This window comes from Notechis scutatus, chromosome 2 (assembly GCF_049901735.1).
Source record: "Notechis scutatus isolate UNSWTSFEM ecotype Mainland chromosome 2, rNotScu1.2, whole genome shotgun sequence".
Taxonomy (NCBI): Eukaryota; Metazoa; Chordata; class Lepidosauria; order Squamata; family Elapidae; genus Notechis; species Notechis scutatus.
Genome location: NC_142010.1, coordinates 27,717,748 through 27,740,824, shown reverse-complemented (window position 1 = coordinate 27,740,824; position 23,077 = coordinate 27,717,748). Strand labels below are relative to the sequence as shown.

At 43.1% G+C, this 23,077-nt stretch overlaps 3 protein-coding genes across 8 annotated transcripts in view; 1 reads left to right on the top strand and 2 right to left on the bottom strand.

The window, feature by feature from the left end:
* Nucleotides 1-23,077, top strand: part of LOC113432072 (vomeronasal type-2 receptor 26-like) — a 492,433-nt gene that overhangs the window by 175,115 nt on the left and 294,241 nt on the right. The gene's annotated exons all lie outside the window — the stretch shown is intronic.
* LOC148131965 (uncharacterized) overlaps nucleotides 1-23,077 on the bottom strand; it is a 114,046-nt gene that overhangs the window by 64,393 nt on the left and 26,576 nt on the right. For 3 of the 4 annotated variants that reach the window (XM_087953817.1, XM_087953821.1, XM_087953822.1), the window contains 2 exons: nucleotides 18,285-20,868; nucleotides 15,436-16,229 (listed from right to left, as the gene is read on the bottom strand). In XM_087953817.1, the coding sequence (XP_087809943.1) occupies nucleotides 18,920-20,868 (1,949 nt within the window). In that variant the 3' untranslated portion in view covers nucleotides 15,436-16,229; nucleotides 18,285-18,919. Of the gene's footprint in view, nucleotides 1-15,435; nucleotides 16,230-18,284; nucleotides 20,869-23,077 lie in introns of those variants that run through there. The other variant, XM_087953818.1, reaches the window with a different exon arrangement.
* LOC113425995 (uncharacterized) lies at nucleotides 2,414-11,482 on the bottom strand. 3 transcript variants are annotated; one of them, XM_087953854.1, is made up of 5 exons: nucleotides 11,464-11,482; nucleotides 10,052-10,169; nucleotides 9,826-9,893; nucleotides 7,774-7,900; nucleotides 2,414-5,693 (listed from the first exon to the last, which is right to left on the bottom strand). In XM_087953854.1, the coding sequence occupies exons 2-5, from the start codon at nucleotides 10,158-10,160 to the stop codon at nucleotides 4,237-4,239; spliced, it is 1,761 nt and encodes a 586-aa protein (XP_087809980.1). In that variant the 5' UTR covers nucleotides 10,161-10,169; nucleotides 11,464-11,482; the 3' UTR covers nucleotides 2,414-4,236. The 3 variants fall into 3 exon arrangements, with proteins under 3 accessions (XP_087809980.1, XP_087809978.1, XP_087809979.1); XM_087953852.1 differs by lacking the exon at nucleotides 11,464-11,482 and adding an exon at nucleotides 11,232-11,439; XM_087953853.1 differs by lacking the exon at nucleotides 11,464-11,482 and adding an exon at nucleotides 10,718-11,307.

The following is a 23,077-nucleotide window of genomic DNA, read 5'->3' as shown; positions in this document are numbered from 1 at the left end:
TCGCGTAGTCCAGGATTTGAATTTGCTCTTCCTGACCCAATTCAGTTTCCCAAATTCAGTGCCTTCTCTCATCACTTTGTCTGTGCAAGTTGCTAAGGTTCATTTCTTGTTTTGAATAGTCTCATTCTTCAAATGGCACTCCAGGTCTTGAATTTTCCCTTCCTGACCCAATTGTTTCCCAAATTCAGCGTGTTCCCTTTTCACTTTGTGTGTGTAAGTTCCTAAGGTTCATTTTTTTCTACATTCCATGGTCCACCTTTAACATATCTTGAGGAAAAAACAACGCTAACTCAAAGCAACTGGTCTCTGTCTAGAAATGCGAAATAAAAAGAGAGGGAAGTTTGTTTACAATTTCTGCAGCATGAGAAAGTAGAGATAGTCCTCAACTTATGACCATAATGGAGGCTGGAATTTTAATCGTAAGCATAGTGTCAACTCGTAAAATACTTCTATGGTCTTTTTAGAGTTGCCAGCAGAAAGGGAGGGGGAGCAGTGCAGCAGCTTGGAAACCAAAAGTGCATTCCATAAATAGTTTTCAAAGATAGTAACTAGGTGATTGAAATTTTTGCTAGGCAAAATTCTAACTGGAGAGCACAATTGATGACTCTTGGCTATGAATGTGTCCCATTGGAGAATATGAATTACAATACACCCAGGGGGCTGGGGGGAAAACCAGGATCAAGTGTGACAATGAATTATGTGTCTCAGAGTCGGTTACACCCAGGCAGTGCCGGACATGTTAACTCCTAATAAATCCTTTTGAAGTTTTGGAAGTTTGGCTCGAGACTCATGATTTAATTGGGGGGTAACTGCTGGAATCTTGACACATAGGTTGTAACCGTCATAAATTGAGGTACCCACATGAGCAACTTGATTTTATGACCTTTTTTGCAGCATTTGTAAAGCACAGGCCACCAATTCCTTCAAATAGAGAGCAACATTATTTGTAGCAGCTAAAGTCACCTATTAGCTATGCCAGGGGTCAGCAACCTGCGGCTCTGGAGCCGCATGTGGCTCCTTCATCCCTCTGCTGCGGCTCCCGGTCATTGGTTGGCTCCACAATTGATCGGGCTTTCAGTTAGGACAGGTAGAGGAAAAAGGATGCCATGCTAGGAGGAGACTCTATGGTGGGGGAACCGGAGTTCCGGTTGGCTCCAGAATTGAACGGGGGGCTTCCAGTTAGAATCTTTGTGGCTCTTTTGAATGCTTAAGGTTGCCGACCCCTGAGCTATGCAAATGAATGATCCTGATTTTGCTCGGATCGGAAGACACCAAAGAATTTCAAGATTGTTCATTTCCCCAACACCATTCAAAAAGAGAGGTTGCAATGTTTTTTTTTTAAGTAGGTCTCATTGCATGGGATCCCTTTGCTTGAAGGATGCTCAGTGACCAGGAGCAGATCAGGAGTGGTGTCTGGAGGAACCAAGGGGCTCCTTCAGCCCGAGTCTCCAGCTCCAAGTGACTTTGAATTTAATGTGCAAACTTTCTAAACTTTAAAATAGTAAATGTATCTTTAATCGTTTTTCCTTTCTCTCTTTCTTTGGTGTCGTAGGTTAGTCTCATCTTCTTATGTCTGAAATGGTATCGGGCAGTGATGGCTAACCTTTTTTGTCACCGTGTGACAAAAGTGTGCACATACGGGCCTGTGCCTGCACCCATAATACAATGCATGCATGACCACCCCACGCTCCCCTGCCCCGCTGAGCATGCTCATGACCCCCCCATGCTTCCCCCACCCCCTGCAAATGCACTTGACCCCGTGCTCCCCCCGTGCATGCACATGCATCTCCTGCATGTGCCCCATCCCCCGCGCAGCAGATATTCGAAAATCAGCTGGCTGGCAGGAGGTGCATGCGTATGCGCAGTGGAAATGAGCTGGGGTGACAGTTCAGGTGCCGGCAGAGATGGCTGTGTGCTACTTCTGGCACGCGTGCCATAGGTTTCCCGTTTGAGCAGGGGGGTTGGACCAGTGGTGGTATTCAATTTGTGTGGGCGTGGCTTGGTGGGCATGGGTGTAGCTTGGTGGGCGTGAAGGGGAAGGATATACTGCAATATCCCCATTCCTTCCCCACTCCACTAACCTGCTTTCCATCTCCGTTCTCCTGTGCAGGGCAACAAAAGAAGACCCAGCCAATCAGCTGGGACTCAGGAGACGGAGAATAGATGGGAGCAGGGCCAGTCAAAGGTGGTATTTGCTGGTCAAAATGTCCGCTACCGGTTCTTTAGAACCTGTCAGAAATGGCTGAATACCACCTCTGATTGGACTAGATTAGAAGATCTCCACGGTCTTTTCCAGCTTTATTCTGATTGGTGTAGGACGCCATTCCAAATCCAGAACTGGTTCATAATTATCTTTTGGGGGATGGTTCATCGTAAATTCAAACAGTTGCTAAGCAAGTACAACCCCACAGTCTTTAGAAAAGAAAACTCAAAATATTTTATTGTGAAATTGAAGGACAAGTACATTTGTACAAAGTTGTATAAAATGGGGATTTGTGGAGAGGAGGAAGTGTTTTCCTGTATTTATTAAAGGAGGGGGGTTGGCAGAGGTAGTTTTTGAGTGTTCTATAGTTTCATCACTATAATAATATTTATGTTACATTAATCCTGATTCTGCAGTGTATTCTGCACTGCAGGACAAACCTTTCCTTCCTTCTATAGGACATCGCACCAGATCCTTTGACAGAGATATTAAATCCTTCTTGGTTGCTTTTTTTACAAGGCTAAACATTCCCATCGGCCCCATGGGACTTGAACCCTGACCAACCATATAATCCTCTTTGTCCTCTGATACAACAGTCCCAGATTACATCAAGAAAAATATTCAAGATAGGTCCAACAATCTGGAGAGGGGCTTACAATTTTTTTTTGAAGACTTAAGAGGAAAAAAAAACACAACTCTTTCCATGTTCTACTCTTTTATGCAGTTTTTCTCCTGAGTGGAACTTTTCTGGTATTTAAGAAGACACATTCTCTTAAAATAGCTGCTTTGCTCCATTTCTTGGTATATTATCTTTCCTGCTGGGATCAGCTCTTCAGTCTGCAGGTTTAGCATTCCTGAAGATCAATCAAATTCAGGCATGTATGTAGTTTCTTGTGGGGGGAGGCAGAACTGGTAGCAAAAGTTCATTTAGGCTCATAGGACCTCCTATGGGAAACAAGGACAGTGCTGCGTTTTAACCCATTTCAACACTGCAAGGTATTTTTATGGTTCTCCCATGTGGATTCATTTAGGTCTGACGAGAGGGCATGTCATGCCCCTGTTGGAGTCTGATTCTGAGGGGGAGGTCGAACAGCTGACAGGGAGCGGGAGTGTGACTCCGGTGGCTGTGGAGGAATCTGGGGAAGGGCCCAGTCCGGCTGGGCATTCAGAGGAAGACCCAGGCCCACCGCCTCTTCATTCTAGGGCACGCAGGGAGGAAAGGATAAGGGAGCAACATGGGTTACAGAGGAGAAAAAGGCCCTGATTCCCTTCATTAGCTGCAGCTGGGAAAACAGGATAAAGAGGGTGTTTGCACACAGTCCTTGCTGGAAGCAAAGCATGCATTATCTTTGTTTGTCAAGTCTTATCTGGGTTCTGGCATCCTCCCAACCATGTGTGTTTTGTTATCTTTTGAATTCTGCAATTCCTTATCCTGCCCTGTCTCGTTAATTGCTGCAGCGTGGTTTGTGTTGGTTTTTATTTCTAATTTATATGTACTTTGTGGTCGGACTGAATTTCTTCCCTTTGAAAACTGTTTTTGAGAGAGTTTTTTCTCCAGCCGATGATAACTGGACATTGGGGGCCAAGTTGGAGGTATTAAAATGACTTTACCTACTTTTGTGACTTGGTTGCTTTTGTGCCACACCCCGGGTCATCACAGGGCATTTCAAAGTGAATGTCACTCCAGTCATCATCAGCACTTCAGTATTTCACATATGGGTCTCTTTTTTTTCAGTGCTGTTATATCTTTGAACGGTCACTAAATGAACTGTTTTAAGTCGAGGACTGCCTGTACTTCTATGAGAAGCCAAATAGTATGATAGACTTGCGGGGCAAGCGCGTTGTGCAACAAGGTCACATAGTGTAATAAGATTGGGACTGGGTCAGGGACTTCCGTCCTCACTGTGAGTTGTTTTGGGGGGCGGGGTGCACAAAGGGAGGCTTAGGCAATCTCATTGTACACATGTTGTACTCTGACAATAAAGGTCATAATAATAATAATCTGAATGAAAGCCGAAGGTCTTTTCACAGCCCTAGTGCTGATACAACTTCTTCCCAGTGTGCATCCTTTTGTGTTTCTTAAGGTGACAGTTTCGCCTGAAGTTCTTCCCACACTCCAGGCATTTGAAGGGTTTCTCCCCTGTATGGATCCTTCGATGGTAAATATAGGTGGTTCTCTGACGGAAGCCCTTCCCACACTCGGTACATTTATATGGATTCTCCCCCGTGTGGATTCTCACATGAATCACAAGGCTTGATCGTCTACTGAACTTCCTTCCGCATTTCAAGCAGGCAAATGGTTTCTCCCCGGTGTGGGTTCTTTTGTGACTTGTGAGGTGACCGCTCTGACTGAATTGCCTTCCACACACCAGGCATGTGTACGGTTTCTGCCCTGTGTGCTTCCTTCTGTGAGCCGTGAGGCGACTTCTCCTACTGAATTGCTTTCCGCACTCCAGGCATTTATACGGTCTCTCCCCCGTATGAATCCTCTTATGATACATGAGATCCGAGGATCCACTGAAACTCTTTCCACAAACCAGGCATTGATACGGTTTCTCCCCGGTGTGGGTCCTTTTATGTTGCATCAGGCTAAAGTTACGCCCAAAGCTCTTCCCGCACTCCAAGCACTTGTAGGGTTTTTCGCCTGTGTGGATCATTTTATGGCGGATATAGTGACTGCTCTGATTGAAGCTCTTATCACACTCTGTGCATTTATAGGGTTTCTCCCCCGTGTGGCTCCTTACGTGCTTGATAAGGCTGGAACTCCCACTGTATTTCCTTCCACACTGCAGGCATGAATATGGTTTCTCTCCAGTGTGGGTACGTTGATGTCTGGTAAGGTGACCAGTCTGGCTAAACTGTCTTCCACATACCAGGCACGTATATGGTTTCTCCCCTGTGTGGGTCCGTTCATGGACAGTAAGTTTACATTTGTGAGTGAAGGTCTTTCCGCATTCTGGGCATTTATATCGTTTTTCCATTGGGGGATTTTCTGGGGGTAAAATAAGCAACTGTTTCTGGCTGGCAGCCGTTTCACACTCATGTGGATTCTCCTCTTTATGGGGCCTAAAATGACTGTTCAAAGTGAATTTTCCCCCACAATTTATAAATGCGTATGGTGTCTCTCGGATGTATGGTGGGTGATGTAAAACAAAAGAGGAGCCAAGATTGATATTTTGCCCATATTCTTGACGTTCACAATGTTCCTCTTCAATTGGGTTCATGTCATATTTACCAAAAATAGATTTTGCTTTGTCTATTTTGCCATATCTGAAATGTTTCCCAACTTCTTCCCGTTGCTGAAGTTGCTGGGTTGGGAAGCCCAGGACTCCATTGTGACTAGAAGAAGATTTCTTCCTTCCATTTCTTAGACAGGTTTTCACACTCTTTGGAGCTGCTCCCGGATTTCCAACCATCCCCTTTTCAGACTGGATCCCTTGAAATAGCACTAGGCTTGGCTCTTGGTTATTCTCATGCGCCTGTCCATAAGCTTATTTGAAAAAAGGGAAAAAAAGTTCATTATTTTCATCGCAGAAAAAAATGATTCACCTGTTATTTCTGCACATTTTCTGGATTGCATTCTTTGTATTGTTTTCTTATATATAGGTAGTCCCCCAAGTTACAATTATTCACCACTGAAACTTAAACAGTGGTGTTTGATGAATGATATTTAATTCCCAAATTTACACCTGTTGCAGGTGTTATGACCCACACCCGTCTCTACCCTTTGCCAACCACTTCAGCACATTATTTGGTTAATTATTAATTATATTTAGTTATATTTTCCACCACAGAAAAATGTTAAATACATTATTGTTCAATTTCCAAGATTTTGCTGGGTTCCTCTTTGTGAGCCTAAAGTTTTAATTTAACCTCAGTCATTATATCCCTTTGGACAATTCCACACTTATTTTAGCAGATTTAACAGATAATCAGAGTTGGGAGGGACCTTGTAGGTCATCTAGTCCAACCCCCTGCCCAAGCAGGAGACCCTACACCATTTCTGACAAATGACAGTCCAATCTCTTCTTGAAAGTCTCAAGTGATGGCGTTCCTACAACTTTCAAAGGCAAAGCTGTTCCATTTCATTGATTGTTCTCACTGTCAGAAAGTTTCTCCTTATTTCCAGGTTAAATCTCTCCTTGTTCAGTTTCCATCCATTATTCCTTGTCTGTCCTTCAGGTGCCTTGGAAAATAGCTTGACCCCTTCCTCTCTGTGGCAGCCCCTCAAATATTGGAACACTGCTATCCTGTCTCCCCTGGTCCTTCTCTTCACTAGACCAGCCATGCCCAGTTCCTGCAACCGTTCTTCCTATGTTTTAGTCTCCAGTCCCCTAATCATCCCGAGGTATTTCTATTTTCTTGGAAAAAAATTATTCTTTCGTTATCTGAAGACTGAATAATTAGGAGCATGGGATATCAAGAACAATATGTAAGAAGGAATTGCGGGCCTTTCAATTGATGCTTAACAGCAAACACAAGCTTTGGAAATACCCTACATCAGGGGTGTCAAACTCGATTTCATTGAGGGCTGCATCAGGGTTGTGTCTGATCTCAGGGGGCTGGGGTGGGCATGACCAGGGTGGGCGTGACCACCTCCATGTCACTCATGTAGGGGAACCTGTGGTGGCCTGAGCGCGCTGCCAGCAAAAATGGGCTCCTGAATGCCATTTTTAGTTGCAACAACCTCCTGCAACCTTCTGCCAGTAAAAACGGACCTCCCGAGCTCCGATTTTGCTGGCACTGTGTGCTGGTCCACTGTTTCCAGGGCAGTCCCACTGGCCAGATTTAAGCACCTCACAGGCAGCATCCGGCCCTTGGGCCTTGAGTTTGACACCCCTGCCCTACATTGTACAGAGAGTCCTTGAGTTATGACTATAATGGAGCCTTCAAAAATATCTTACATTATATGCTGATATACTTGGTCTAAATTCATGAGGGCATTTGAAAGTACAGAGTAATGGACATCTTTATAATTACTAGACTATCTAAGGTGAATAGCACCCTCAAGCATAAAAGAAATCTCTGAAAATCTCCTGGTACAAATACAAACTGAAATTGAGTTTTCCTGGTAAGGATAAGAATTGGGCAAGAGGTAGCTTAGAAGAAGTTCTTCTAACACGATAATCTATGATAGAGGTTACACTCAGACTAAAGCTGGTTACCAGCCACAGTTCTACCCAGCTCGTTTGCCATTAATCAGTGTTTGTGTCAAGACTGAACCACTTTGCTTCTTTCAAACCTTATCGCTATTCAACTTGTCAATGAACTGGAGGAAGGGAAGGGTGGAATGGAGTGCTGAGAATTTGTGCACAGATCGTGGGAGCCTGGAAACCATCAAGGTCACCGCTCTATTTTAGTCTTCGAGAAAGAAGTCCCAGAATGTCTTTCTGAGCACTTATGGCAACCAAAGACATTCCATAAATACCTGAATCTAGAGCAGGGGTCCCCAAACTTGGCAACTTTGAGACTTGTGGACTTCAACTCCCAGAATTCCACAAGTTGAAATCCACAAGTCTTAAAATTGCCAAGCTTGGAGACCTCTGATCCAGAGCAAAACAGGCCCTTACCCAGAGCGGCCACATTCCTAGAATTCTCCAGCATGACTTCCTTGTGCAAGGCTCTCTGGCTGGGATCCAGCAGTGCCCACTCCTCCTCTGTGAAATACACAGCCACCTCCTCAAAGGTTACCGAGCCCTGAAAATCAAAAGTAAATGTTCCTCAAAAGAAGTCCCAGGAACTGCCCTCCCACATTTCCAATATCCTAACAGTGAGTTTGATAAGACAGAAAATGCATCTTGCCTGATATAATGTACTACAAGGGTTTTATAGCTGTCTCTCCGACAATCCACCGGTCTGGTTAGAATTTCTTCCAACTACAGTCATCTTGGAGTCTTTGAAGAAGTGGGACAGATTTTCTTACATCTCGTTCAGGATGAAATCTTTCCGGGTTTTTTTTTCTTTGCACAAGCTACCATTTTGATGAAATAACTGCATATCGCACAAATATAACTTTTAACGGGATCTCCATGGACATATCCCATAATTTAACTGCTCTGGGTTTTTTTGGTCATTTGTTCCAAGTTGTCTTACTAATGCTTCAGTAAAATTTAATGTTAAAACTCATTCCTGGCCTTTATTTATTTATATCCTACCTTTATTATTTTTACAAATAACTCAAGGTGGTGAACATATTCAATACATCTCCCTCTTTCTATTTATCCCCACAACAACAACCCTGTGAGGTAAACTGGCCTTAGAGGAAAGAGTCACTGGTCCAGCTGTTTGTGGCTAAAGCAGGACAAGAACTCAGTCTGCAGCTTTCTAGCCGGTGCCTTAACCACTAGACCAAACTGTCTTTCTTGCTAGCCAATTCCTGGGGTTTTCCACAGACTTTGGATAGCAAAGGATTTATCTTAAATAAATTAATGTAACCCATTACAGGATAAGAAACTTAAAAATTCAACTGATTCAAAAAAAGGGGGGAGAGAGAGATGGCACTCAAACGTGCAAGATTTTGTTAATGTAACCCTATAAAGAAAATGGTATTAGTAGATAGATAGATAGATAGATAGATAGATAGATAGATAGATAGAGGAAGGAAGGAAGGAAGGAAGGAAGGAAGGAAGAAAGAAAGAAAGAAAGAAAGAAAGAAAGAAGAAAGAAAGAAAGAAAGAAAGAAAGAAAGAGAAAGAAAGAAAGAAAGAAAGAAAGAAAGAAAGAAAGAAAGAAAGAAAGAAAGAAAGAAAGAAAGAAAGAAAGAAAGAAAGAAAGAAAGAAAGAAAGAAAAAGAATTCTTTATTGGCCAAGTGTGATTGGACATACAAGGAATTTATCTTGGTACGAATGCTCTCAGTGTACATAAAAGAAAGACACATTCGTCAAGAATCATAAAGTACACACTTAATGATAGTCATAGGGTACAAATAGGCAATCAAATCATACTAGGAAACAGTCAATATAAAATGTAAGGATACAAGAAGGGAAAACACAAGAAGAGTTCTCCTCTACTTGTTGCAGAATACCTTATGCCACCAGACTCGAAATTCTAGACCTAGAAAACCTAGAACTACGCCGCCTTCGGTCCGATCTAAGTATAGTATATAAAATCATACATTGCAATGTCCTACCTGTCAATGAATACTTCAGCTTCAACCATAACAACACAAGAGCAAACAATAGATACAAACTCAAGGTTAATCGCACCAAACTTGATTGCAGGAAATACGACTTCAGCAACAGAGTGGTCAATGTCTGGAATACTCTACCTGACTCTGTGGTTTCTTCCCCAAACCCCAAAAACTTTAACCTTAGACTGTCTACTATTGACCTCACCCCTTTCCTAAGAGGCCTGTAGGGAGCGTGCATAAGCACACCAATGTGCCTAATGTCCCTGTCCTATTGTTTCTTTTATTTTTCTTATATGTACCCATTTCATGTATTCATAACTATGTATTTACTTATACCTATTATCTTGTGAGCAATTGACAAAGAAAAATAAATAAATAAATAAATTATTTGTTTAGCGGAGTGATCATTTTCGGGGGGAAAACTTGTGTCTAGTTGTTCCGGATACAGATGAACCCTCTAAAGGACTTCCTGTTCTGATGAAGGTTCCTTACCTGAGATGTTGTGGCTCCACCAGACAGAGGAGATGTTTCAGCGGTTTCCATCCACAACTCTGAATTCCCTGTAATCAAGATAAAAAGAGGGGTAAAGAATATTTGGAAGCTGGGCTAGTCAGCTATGGGGAAGCAGTGTAAATTGAAGGCAGAACAATGTGTAGAAGAAACACAAGAATGAAATGACTTCAGGCTTCACAGCCTGCAGAAGCAACTTTTCATTTACCTGGCAACAAGACCTGAGTTGGATCCTCCTTCGAGAAGCCCAACACCTGCTCCATAGGGAAACCCGAAAGATTTTCTCCACCTTCAGGAGGTACCGTGTCCATCTTCATCAGTTGGCCCTACCATTTAAAACACAGCCAGGGTCAAAGAAGAACAAAGTTAAAAAGAACTGAACACTGGAACAAGGGGATTCTTTTTTCGTGTCTCCAAAGCTGGATGGTGTCATATCCATAGTTGGAGATGGGAATTTCCTTGGGATTCCCTCTTCCTCCTATGGAATAATCTGGGCAGGGAAAGAAAACCCTGGGACTGAAAATGGAGGGAAACCAGAGGTGGTATTCAGCAGGTTCTGACGAGGCCCGGAGAACCGGTAGTGGAAATTTTGAGTAGTTCGGAGAACCGGCAAATACCACCTCTGACTGGCCCTGCCTCCCATCTATTCGCTGCCTCCCGAGTCCCAGCTGATTGGCTGGGTCTTTTTTGGTTGCCCTGCACAGGAGAAAGGAGCTGGAAAGCAGGCTAGTGGGGTGGGGAGGACATGGGGATTTTACAATATATCCTTCCCCAGGAGTGGGATGGAATAGGAGATTTTGCAATATCCTTCCCCTGCCACACCCACCACACCACGCCCACAGAACTGGTAGTAAATCAAAAAATTGAATCCCACCACTGAGGGAAACCAAAGTCTCTTCTATTGTTACAACTTGCATTTGCTGTCTCCAGAGATGGGGATATCCATAGTCAGAGATGGGAAATCCTCCTGAGGAGTAATAATGTGGAGAAGGGGAAAGAGGGCTCTGGGACTGAAAACGGAGGGAAACCAACGCCTCTTCTATTGCTCCCTACCACCTGCCTCTGAGGTGGACGGCTAGTTAAAAGGAAACCACGCCACGAGGAGATCCTCCAAAGAGGAGATATCCCCCCCCAACTGCCATTTTCTCCTCCGCTCCTGAGCCTGAGGAGAGCTGAGCGGGCAGCCTCTGGCCAGGCCCTCCCGCAGCAGACAGCCCGCCATTTCCGGGGGCAGCCCGGCCAGGACCTCGGCTGCTGCTCTTCCTCTCGGGGGGAGCAAAGCTGCTGCAGGCGGCTGCAGACCGCCCAGGTCCCCGCCGACGCCCGGCTACCCAAAGCGGCGGAAGCGCTCGGCCTCGGAGCCCGGCGGATCCTCGGGGAGGCTCTACCCGTCGCCTGGTTCCAGCCCGGGCCTCCTCCTCCTCCTCCTCGGGCTCAGCGCTGCTGCTGCTGACCTCCTCCTCCTCCGCCAGGCCATGGAGGCTTCCCTCCGCGCCTCGCCCGGCCTGGCCAGCAGCCTCCGGACGCTCAGCCGCTCCGGGATTCTCCTTCCCCGCCTCCGCCTCCCCGGGAAAAGCGGGATCGCGCTTCCCAGCGGCAAACGATCGGGCCAGCTCTAACCGATTCCCGGGGATCCGCTCTCCCCCGGAACGTCCCTGTCCCCTCCGCCTCCTCGGACCTGAGCGCTTCTTCCTAGAGAGACGAGGCTCAGAACAGACTCCCCTCCCTCCTCCTTTGCTAGGTCCCGGCGGCGCACCCCCCCATCCCCGCCTTCTTTCTCGCGGGAGGAAACCGCTGACAACACAATACACAGCCCTCTTGCCTTCTCCGACCCGGAGGAAAAGAGCCTCGGGAGGAGCGGGTGGGTGGGGTGATCCAGGGACCTGGGTGGGAGCCGTTGTGGTATTGAACTCCCCACCTCCCCACCCCACTTTTTGGACAGGCAGCCCTCGACTTAACAGCAGTTCGTTTAGGGACCGAAGTTACAACAGCGCTGGGAAAAGAGGACTTGGGACCGTTATTCACACTCAAAGACTGTTGCAGCAGCCCCCCTGGTTACATGATCAAGATTTGGATGCTTCGCGACTGGTTCATGTTTTTGTCAAAATGGACAAAACGTAATAACCGAACCGGTAGTAACACCGGTTGAATCCCACCCCTGACAGTGATGTAATATTTATATGTATGTTTATATGTATGGGTCTGTCTTGTCTATCCATAAATCTCTGTCTGTCTATCCATCCATCTCTCTCTCTATCTCTATCCATCCATCCCTATCCATCCATCTATCATCTATCTATCTATCTATCTATCTATCTATCTATCTATCTATCTATCTATCTATCTATATCATCTATCCATCCATCCATCATCTATCCATCCATCCATCCATCCATCTATCATCTATCTATCCATCCATCTATCCATCTATCCATCTATCCATCCATCATCTATCTATCTATCTATCTATCTATCTATCTATCTATCTATCTATCTATCTATCTATCTATCTATCTATCTATCATCTATCTATCCATCCATCACCTATCTATCTATCTATCATCCATCTATCCATCCATCTATTCATCCATCCATCCATCTATCGTAATTGTACATTTTACTTTTGGGGCATTTTTTCTTGTTAAAATATCATCTTCTTACACTCAACTCCAAACTATTTCAATAATAACCTGGAAACCAACTCAAAAGCAACTTTAATTTTACCATCTTTGGAACACCAGTAAAATTCACAGAAGGTGCCTGGATCAAAGGATAGTTGTAAAAACCTTTGTCTGGGATGGCAACAAAATTGGAGGCTCATCAAAGAACTGATCAATGCAATGCCATGGATTAAAAAAAATGTAACAGAAATCTACACAAGATGTCATATGCAGGGAAGATGTATTTATTCAATTTGTACCTCACCTTTATTTTTTTACAAATAACTGAAGGCAGCGAACATATTCTACACACCTTCTTCCTCCTATTTTCCTCACAGCAACCCTGTGAGGTGGGTTGGGCTGAAAATGACTGACCCAAACTCACCTTTTGTCAGAAATAGTGTAAGGTCTCTTGCTTGGGTGGGCAGGTTGGACTAGATGACCTACAAGGTCCCTTCCAACTCTGTTAATCTGTAACCTACCTGGCTTTATAATGGCTAAGGCAGAATTAGAACTCAGAGTCCCCTCTTTCTTGCCTGGTGCCTTAACCACTAGACCAGGGATCCCCAATGTCAGGGCTTCAACAAATCCCCCTCATTCAAAGCAAAAGTCTCTAGCCGCATCTCAGAAAAAGTAAATTGGTTTATTAGAAATTGCCAGTTGATATGTGGCTGGGTGCAGGCGGTACTAAATCACATCATACATTTCCCCCTTGACCCTGGTCTTTCCCCCAGCCCCTGGATGTGACTTTTCCAATAGGACACATCAGTCTCCAAGAGTCATCCATCCATCATGCTCTCCAATAACCTTATGCTTGGACAACTTTGGGCTGCTGAGTTGATATCTAGGCATTTCAAGAATGCCTTGTTTTCCCCCACTCCCTTTTTCTGGCAGCAAAAAAGACCGAAGGAGTATCTTTTTAGTTGATACCCAAACTGTGGGCCGTGGCCCACTACTGGACCGTGGCCTATTCCAGTGGTGGGATTCATTTTTTTTTTACTACCGGTTCTGTGGGCGTGACTTGGTGGGCATGGAAAGGGAAGGATACTGCAAAATTCCCATTCCCTCCCCACCCCCACTAACCTGCTTTCCAGCTCCGTTCTCCTGTGCAGGGCAACCAAAGACCCAGCTGATCAGCTGGGACTTGGGAGGCAGAAAATAGATGGGGGCAGGGCCGGTCAGAGGTAGTATTTTCCAGTTCTCCGAACAACTCAAAATTTCCGCTACCGGTTCTCCAGAACTGGTTAGAACCTGCTGAATACCATCTCTGGCCTATTTGCAATTGGGCCGTGTGAGTGGCGGACCGACACACTCACAACTTCACTGGTGCAAGTGCACACACCCCTGTTCACACAAATGAAGCTGTGTGCACACCCACCTGCCCCTCACACAAAACCATCCCCTCTGCCCCGCAGGGCCGAGCCGCCAACCCAGAAAGGTTGGGGAATCCTGCACTAGACCAAACTTTCTCTCCAGTTGAAATGTTAAATCCTGCTTTTAAAAAACAAAAAACAAAACCTCTCCTCCAAAAGGTTTCCTCTCTTTGCCCCAGAACTAAAGCTCTATCCCGAAATAAGGAAAGTCTTCTCTTCCCTCAGTGAGAAATGTCCTTCGGTGACTGCCCGGTGCAGGGAAGCAGCCAACATCTTGTAAATCCACACAGAAATCTCCACTCTGGGATTCTTTTCAATCGTGGTTATTTTCCTGCCTGCTAAATATGGGCAGCTCCCCTTCTTCCCATGGCAAATGCCCTTGGTCTGAAGGGGGAAATACCTCCAAGGAAGGAAGGCAGGGAAACAACTAGCGACAACTAGCATATTTTCCAGTGTGAGGGAACACAAAAAGACCCTCTTGCTGTTGAGGGACTGTCCTGAGTTACCTCAGGCTGGCCCATTACATTTTGCAGAGGCCATCGGTTGGAATGGGCATCTGCCAAGACCCAAGAAATGTGCCTTCTCTGCTAGTGTGGAATATCCTCCACCGACATTTGATTTTTTGAAAGGCCCTCAAGACTTGCTTATACTGCCAGGCCTGAACTTCCCTTGGAAACGGAAAGTAATCTCAACGGCTTGATTGCTGTGGGGGCCATTTTTATTCATCCTCCACCTATTTTGTTTTGTCTTGATGATATTTATTGCTGTTGGGTTTTTTTTTTTTAGATTTTTTAAATATTTTACAGTGGTGTTCATAAAATTAGAATAGAACAGAGAATAGAGTAGAGCAGAGTAGAATAGAATAGAAAGAGTTGGAAGAGACCTTTGAGGTCTTCTAGTCCAACCCCCTGCTTAGGCAGAAAACTCTGTACCATTTCAGACAAACGGTTGTCCAATCTCTTCTTAAAAACTTCCAGTGTTGGAGCATCCAGAACTTCTAGAGGCAAGTTGTTACTACAATCATTCTGTCAGGACATTTCTCCTTAGATCTAGGTTGCTTTTCTCCTTGATTAGTTTCCATCCATTGCTTCTTGCCCTGCCCTCATGTGCTTTGGAGAATAGCTTGGCTCCCTCTTCTTTGTGGCAGCCCAAAATATTGGAAATATTGGAAGTCTACTATCATGTCTCCCCTAGTCCCCTGGTTTGTCATTAAACTAGACAAACCCAATTCCAGCAACCATTCTTTGTTGTAGCCTCTAGTCTCCTAATCATCTTTGTTGCTCTTCTTTGCACTCTTTCTAGGGACTCAATATCTTTTTTATATTGTGGGGACCAAAACTGGATGCGGTATTCCAGATGTGGCCTTCCCAAGGCATTATAAAGTGGTATTAAAGTGGTTGTTTTATTTATTGCTGTGTGCTGTCCAGAGTCACTTTTGGCAAGATACATATGCTTAATCAATCAATCAATCAATAATTGAAGTTGAGGAGAATAGGAACTCTGAAAGCCAGAGTGAAGAACATCAAAAAAACAATTGGGAAACAGCTATTTAACTGAGGTGTTGATGGCATCTCTTTTGACTGGATGAAAAATGATGCCAGACAAACCCATTATTTAATAAATTATGGACAAACACAGAGTCAGCAGGATCCTTTCTGAACGGCCACCATATTGGTTTGGACAATCTCATGCACTGAAGAGTTTCTCACAAGCATTGGATTTGAACTGGCCCTTCCTGGTATGATTCAGTTCATTTAGTTCAGTTTGCTCCCTCTTCACTTTGTGTCTTCAAGTTTCCCAGGTTCATCCTTTTCACATTTCCTGAACAAACCCAAAACACCATCATTGCAACTTCGTGCTCTCTTCTTTTTTTAACATATTTTATTGATTAAATTATGAAAACATTGGACATGGTATGATCGTCCTGACATACATGTTATACTATATAATACATACTTTATATACATTTATACATTTGTACAGTTAGTTTTTATCTGTAGCCGCCCTTTCTACAAATCCTGTTTATTTTTTTATTCTGGGTCCTTCCTTTCTTTTCCCACCATTGATAAAATTTACCCCATATCTTGTAGTATTCTTTCTCATCCTTATTTTTTAATTCCAGAATCTACGGCAATGCTTCTACGACAGCATTCCTCTTAGAGAGGCTCTTTCCATCTTTTCTCCTTCCCTCAGGTGTTCCATTCAACACATTTTCTTTAACAATACTCTAAAAGTATTTTTGTGAATATACATTTAAGCCTCAACAAGTAGCAGCAGTAACCAATCCGGGCAGATCTTGGAAGGTAAGCTGAGCCACTAGAATTTAGATTATCTGGAGCATCAGTGTTGCAGGCTGGAAGAAAAGAAATAATTAAAAACATCAAGTAACACTGCTGAGAACATAAGGGATAAATACAAATTCAGCCGCAATCAAGGGCTCAAAATGATATCAACAATGGCACAATCAGACTACAGGAACCACTCAGGTGACTCTGAGGACACAGATAATTCTCCAAATGGTTAAACAACCCTCTAAAAGGATGCAAGTGACTAGCTGTCTGCAAGGAATATAAATCCTTCCGTTCCCCACCATCCTGTCAGAGCTGAAGAAACTTATTGGATGAGAAGCGAAACGTCTTCAAAGAAAAAACAAGAAAGTCCAGTTGTCTCCTAACAAGCACTTTTGGGACAACCATGACCTGAATGACTGAGTATCTCTACAGACTTCCCTTTTTTATGTGCATCACATTCAACTTCTACTCATATTCTGGCTTTGCTTGTTGGGTGAGCAGATTGGAAACATAAAATTCACTCCTCACTGATCCAAAGGCATCAGCTGGCCCAGGTACGCACAGTGAAGGTCAATCTATCCATTCAGTGAAGAGAAGAGGAAGAGGAGGAGGGGAGGTTTGCTGTCGTACATGATTGTCTGGTTGCTATGATCCCTGGGGAGAACCAAGGTGAGAAGAGATGGAAAGACATACATCCAAGAGATAGGGTTTTTTGGTCACCATACTACAAAAAAGAGGTTGAGTCTTTGGAAAAAGTTCAGAGAAGAGCAACTAAGATGATCAAAGGCCTGTAGACTAAAACATACAAAGAACACCTGCAGGATTTGGGTTTGGCTAATCTAAAGAAAAGAAGAATTAGGGGTGACATGATAGCAGTATTCCAGTATTTGAGAGGCTGTCCTAAAGAGGAGGGAGTCCATTTATTCTCCAGAGGGCAGGACAAAAAACAATGGTTGGAAACTAATCAAAGAGAGAAGCAATCTGGAATTAAGGAGAAACTTTCTAACAGTGAGGACAATTAACCAGCGGAACAACCTGCCACCAGAAATCGTGGGCACTCCATCACTGGATGTTTTTAAGAAGAGTCTAGACAGTGACTTATCTAAAATAGTGTAGGTTCTCTTGCTTGAGTAGGGGGCTGGACTAGAAGACCTCCAAGATTCCTTTCAGCTTATTCTATTCTATTCTATTCTATTCTATTCTATTCTAATTCTTTTTATATAAAGTTTTTATTCTTTAAGACAAACATACACAAACAATACATAAAGAACATAAAACCATCTTCTATTTTATACATACAGTGTGTCAGTTGGTTTTGAATCTTTTGTGCAATCCTTTCATAATCATTATTCACAATTTATATCAATCTCACATTGTCAAACTAACATATACTTATCCATTTATCGATTATTAATCATCCATGACTATGCTATTTATTCCATCAATATTGTATTATGCTGTCATCCAATGGTTATATATGTCCACATATTTTGTATCAATCTATTAATCTTCTATAACAAAATTATCTATTCTGTTACCTTACCATGTCTTTTTATCCAACCATTGATAAAACAAATCCCATATCATAATAAAATTGCTTGTGTTCTTCTTCTCTGATTTCAAATGTCAATTTACTCTATTCTAATTCTATTCTATTTTATTCTATTGCAGAATTGGATTTACTTCTCACCCAGGAGTACCATGGGGAGGTGGAAAAGGTCAAAACAAGCCAAGAGATCATCCAGGAAGCTGTGGAACCCCAGAAAAAAGGGGAAAAGGAACCCTCAGAAAGGCCTGTAACTCTGAAAGTGCACTGAACACTCTGCAGTTGGGCTCCAGGAAGACAGGAGTCAGGAGTGAAAGGCAGCCAGGCATGCCCTGTGGTCTCCCAGGAGGCTGCAGAAATCCCAGGAATAGAGAAATAGCTGAAAGGTTTAGAGGTACCTTAAGTACTAGAGGAGATGGCCATAAAAGAGAATTCTAAAGAGAACCAGAAGACTGTAGTGTTGCCCAAAGGGATGGCCTGGAAGAAGAAATTGGTTTATAGTGAACGGGTGGTCACGGGAAGGAGACCTACCATGTTTTCCCCACTTCCATTTACCCACAGGTGCACTTACCTCAGAGCTGAAGGAACTCGAGGCAGCCATTTTCTTTATAACAGGAAAGAAATCTGGGGAGGGGGGAAAGTTGGCAATGAGGCCGATTCATTTTCAAGTAATGGAAAGGAAGCTGCTTTTCCTTAGGGCCACCTTGACGTTTCAGCTATCACTACCCTTTCCATGTTCATTTAGTTTCTCTCTTGAATGGAACCACTTTGGAACCTACAATTGGAGATCTTTGTAAAATGATTTCTTGGCCATATGATATCCTCTATGTTTTCTCCAATGAATCAGCTCCTTCTACACATTTAAACTCTGTGTGGCTTATTTGAATGCACATTTATCTTTATGTGAATTTGTGCCTGTAATTTCTCTTAAAAAGAGAAGCCAGGGCTGGTACTGAAAGTGCCTCTGCAGTTCCAGAAATTCTCACAAAACAAAACCTCTTATGGGAAACAAGGGAAACAAACCCTTTTGCATCTCTTCCCACGCTTCAGGTATTTTTATGGTTCTCTCACATGGATCCTCCTTTAGGTCTGATAAAGCTACTCTCCAACTGAACATTGCTCATATTTTTACACATATTTCTATTCTTCCCACGAGGTTCTTTTTCAAATGGAAAAAAAAATCCACTTGGAATTAGAGCTCCCGAATTATGATTTTTCTCTTTTGTGGGTCTGTTCGTGTTGAGAAAGGTGATTTTTCTGGCTGAAACTTTTTCCACATGCCGCACATTTGTAGGGTTTCTCTCCCGTGTGAATTCTTGTGTGTTTGATAAGGTTCGCGTTCTGAGTGAAGCTCTTTCCACACTCCAGGCATTTGTACGGTTTTTCTCCCGTGTGAATTCTTTTATGGCAAATAAAGTTACTGTCCTTACGGAAGCTCTTTCCACACTCGGTACATTTATGTGGTTTCTCTCCTGTATGGATTCTTATGTGGATCCTAAGATTTGAACGTCCACTGAACTTCTTTTCACAAATCAGGCAGGTATATGGTTTTTCCCCAGTATGCGTTCGTTGATGGGATCGGAGGACAAAATTGTAAGAAAAACTCTTTCCACACTCTGTGCATTGATATGGCTTCTCTCCCGTGTGTTTTCTTTTATGAGATGTAAGACGGCTGCTTTTATTAAAACCTTTTCCGCACTCCAGACATTTATATGGTTTCTCCCCTGTGTGAATCCTTTTATGGCAAATAAAATAACTGCTGCAGCTGAAACTCTTCCCGCATTCCTTGCATTTGTACGGTTTCTCCCCCGTGTGAATCCTTTTATGTTGCAAGAGTTTATAGTTCTTACTGAAGCCTTTTCCACACTCGGTGCATTTGTATGGATTCTCTCCCGTGTGAATTCTTTTATGTTGCAAAAGGCTACTGTTCTGGCTGAAATCTTTTCCACACTCCATGCATTTGTATGGTTTTTCTCTTGTGTGAACCCTTTTATGGCAAATGAAGTGACTGCTCTGATTGAAGCGCTTTCCACATTCCTGGCACGTATATGGTTTCTCCCCTGTGTGCATTCTTCTATGTTGCAAAAGGCTGCTTTTCTGACGGAAGCTGTTTCCGCACTCCGGGCATTGATACGGCTTCTCTCCTGTATGAATTCTTTTATGTCGCAAGAGGCTACTGTTTTGACTGAAGCTTTTTCCACACTCCACACATTTGTATGGTTTTTCCCCAGTGTGGATTCTTTTATGGCAAACAAGGACACTGTTGTAGCGGAAGCTTTTCCCACACTCCAAACATATATGTGGTTTCTCCTCCGTGTGTTTTCTTACATGTATCATAAGGTTTGAACTCCCACTGAATTTCTTTCCACACTGCAGGCACGTATATGGCTTCTCCCCTGTGTGGGTTCGTTGATGTCTTGTAAGTTGACCACGCTGATTGAATTTTCTTCCGCACACCAAGCATATATACGGTTTCTCCCCTGTGTGGATCCTTTCATGTATGATAAGCTTACGTCTCTCAGTGAAAATCTTTTCGCACTGCAGACATTTATAGGTTTTCTCCCCTGTGTGGATCCTTTCATGTATGGTAAGTTTACCTTTCTGAGTGAATGTCTTTTCACACTGAAGACATGGATAAGGTTTTTCTCTTGAGGGTTTTTTTTCGGGTAAAACATTCAATTGTTTCTGATTAAATTCCTTTCCATACTCAAGTGGTTCCGCATTTTTATGGGAAATAAGATGACTGTTCAAATTGAAAATCCCCCCACTATTTATAAATGTATATGCCATTTCTTTGACGTATGATGGGTTATATAAAGCAAGAGGGATATGATTGATACTTTGTCCGTTCTGTTCATATTCATATTTTTCCTTTTTATTCTGCATTGGGCAATGTTCACTGAAATCAGATTTCTCTCTGTCTCTTTTGACACATCGGAGATATTTTCCCTCTTCTTGTTGGGGAATTTGATGGATTGGGAGGTCACGGATTTCATTGTGACCAGAAGGAGAAACTTTTATTCCTTCATTCATTATGCAACTTTTTGAACTCCTTTGTGATGGTCCTTGATTTTCAAGCACATCTTTTTCAGATTTTATCATTTGGAATACTACCATGCTGGGGTTCTTGTTATTCTCATGCTCCTGCCAATAAGCTAATTTGGAAAAAAAAAGTAAAGAAAAAAAGTTAATCGTTACTATCATCAGCCTGGATTCATTGAATGAGTTCATCAAAAATATAAATATTGCAGAATATACAGCCTCATGCTACATAACTAAGCTCCATTTCATGCTGAATAAACTAAATTATTAATGTATCTGAAGTATTAATGTATATTTTGATAGATTTTTACTCCAAAAGCATAAAAAAAAATCCAATTTAAATTTTTTAAAAATCTGATTTTTTAATTTTTTTAAAAATAATAATTGATTTTTATCCATCGTTTATTTATTCATTTTGTCATGTTTTCTAGTGTATATTGGAGGTGGGGACCCTTTGAGAGCTGTATGCAATGAAATTTCATTTTAATGTATGATGATTAGTGTACATTCAAAGTGACAATAAAGTTATTCTAAGTTCTAAATCAGGGCAGGCATATGACCACTATTAGGCGTTGCGCCCTGGATAACCTGGATGGACCCTTGGCTGTCATGGTGGCCATGAACTCCTGAGCATATGAATACGTAAGAAACCAGACCATTCAAATGACCGATCAACAAGAGAAGCAATCAGCGACTCAGAATTTAAATATAGCTCCAAACGGACAACCAATCACACGACCAACTGACCAAATGGGCACACAAGACATGAATAAGCTAAGGAGAACAAGACAAGAAAATCCTGCTGATGGTGTTACTTAGTCTGGTAACGAAATGTTTAGAAACTAGATTGAAACCAGCTTGGAGAGCAAACCACTGCCAAAAATCTAAAACCTGAGCTACAACTATTTTCTATTATTTCACAACTGAGTGGAGTCCAACTTACTTTCTGTGGATGTAACTCTTCAACTGATCCCTTGACATTTATCCTAGCAAATGCAGTTTCAGGAATATCCTCCACTGTTTAGTCACATGCTGACTGAAATTCATGGGGGCATTTCAAGTAACAGGGAAATGGATGTCTAATACATCCCTATCCTATTCGTCCCACAGTAAAGTTTGCCCACAAACATCAAGAAATCTCTAAAAATATAATGTTTGAAATACATTGAAAGTCCATTATTCCCTTCCTAGAGTGGTAGAAGAACCCACTTTGGCTTCTAGAGACGGCCTCTGATAGATACTCAGAGCATGCAAATTGGAGTAGCTCCTCTGCACTTCATTCCTATAGTCCAGACTCAGATTTCTCTGGGTACATGGAAGGGAAGACTAAGACAGATGAAGGAGGTTATGTAATAGGAAGAAGCAATGAAAGACAAGAGGAGATATAAGGTCGGATTAAAAAAAACCTGAGTCCCAAGCAGAACTGTAACATGAGAAAACCTCTCAGACAAGGCCTTCACTATTCTCAGGAAGACAAAGGAGAGAAGTGGGCAGGGAGGTACATTCAGGCTTGCAGGATTCTGTTACTATGATATAAAACCAGTTTTAGCTTGCGTGACTTTTGTTCCTTAACCTGGTGTCCCTTGAACAACTCAAATGCAAGGCCCAGGGTGTCAAACTCAAGGCCCAGGGGCCGGATCCAATCTGGCCTGTGGGGTTGCTCCGGAAACAGCAAAGGACCGGCCCAAAGTGCCTCTGCTGGCAAAAATGGCAGTTGGGAGGACCACACACAGACCTCCCGAGCTCTGTTTTCACTGGCAGAGGGTTGCAGGAGGCCATCACAGCCAAAAACGGAGCTTGTGAGGGCTGTGTGCGGCTCCGCCGAGCTCCATTTTCGCTGGCAGAGCATTGCAGGAGGCTGTCGCAGCCAAAAACAGAGCTTGGGAGCCCATTTTCGCTGGAAGAGTGCTCGGGCCACCACAGGCGCCCTTTACATGAGTGACGTCGAGCTGACCACGTCCCCTAGCCACCACCCCACCCCCGGCGGTCAAACACAACCCTGATGCGTCCCTGAATGAAATCGATTTTGACACCTCTGACTTAAGAGAACTGGGCAGAGAAGAATAAGAAGAACCTCAAGATTCCTTCCAATATGATGTTCCTCTGATCAATAAGTAACCTTGAAGTAAGAATAAAAGCTCAGTTGAGAAAGAGTCCTGGGTAGAATCTACCAATTTTTCCATGTATTTACTTTGGAATCACAAGAAAAAAACAACAAAAGGAAAACAGAATGTCTCCCTCAACCTTGAACATGCTTTGTCAGAGTTTGGACAATAAAAAAGACTTTCCACACTTAACTGAATCCAATTGAAAAGGGATCCT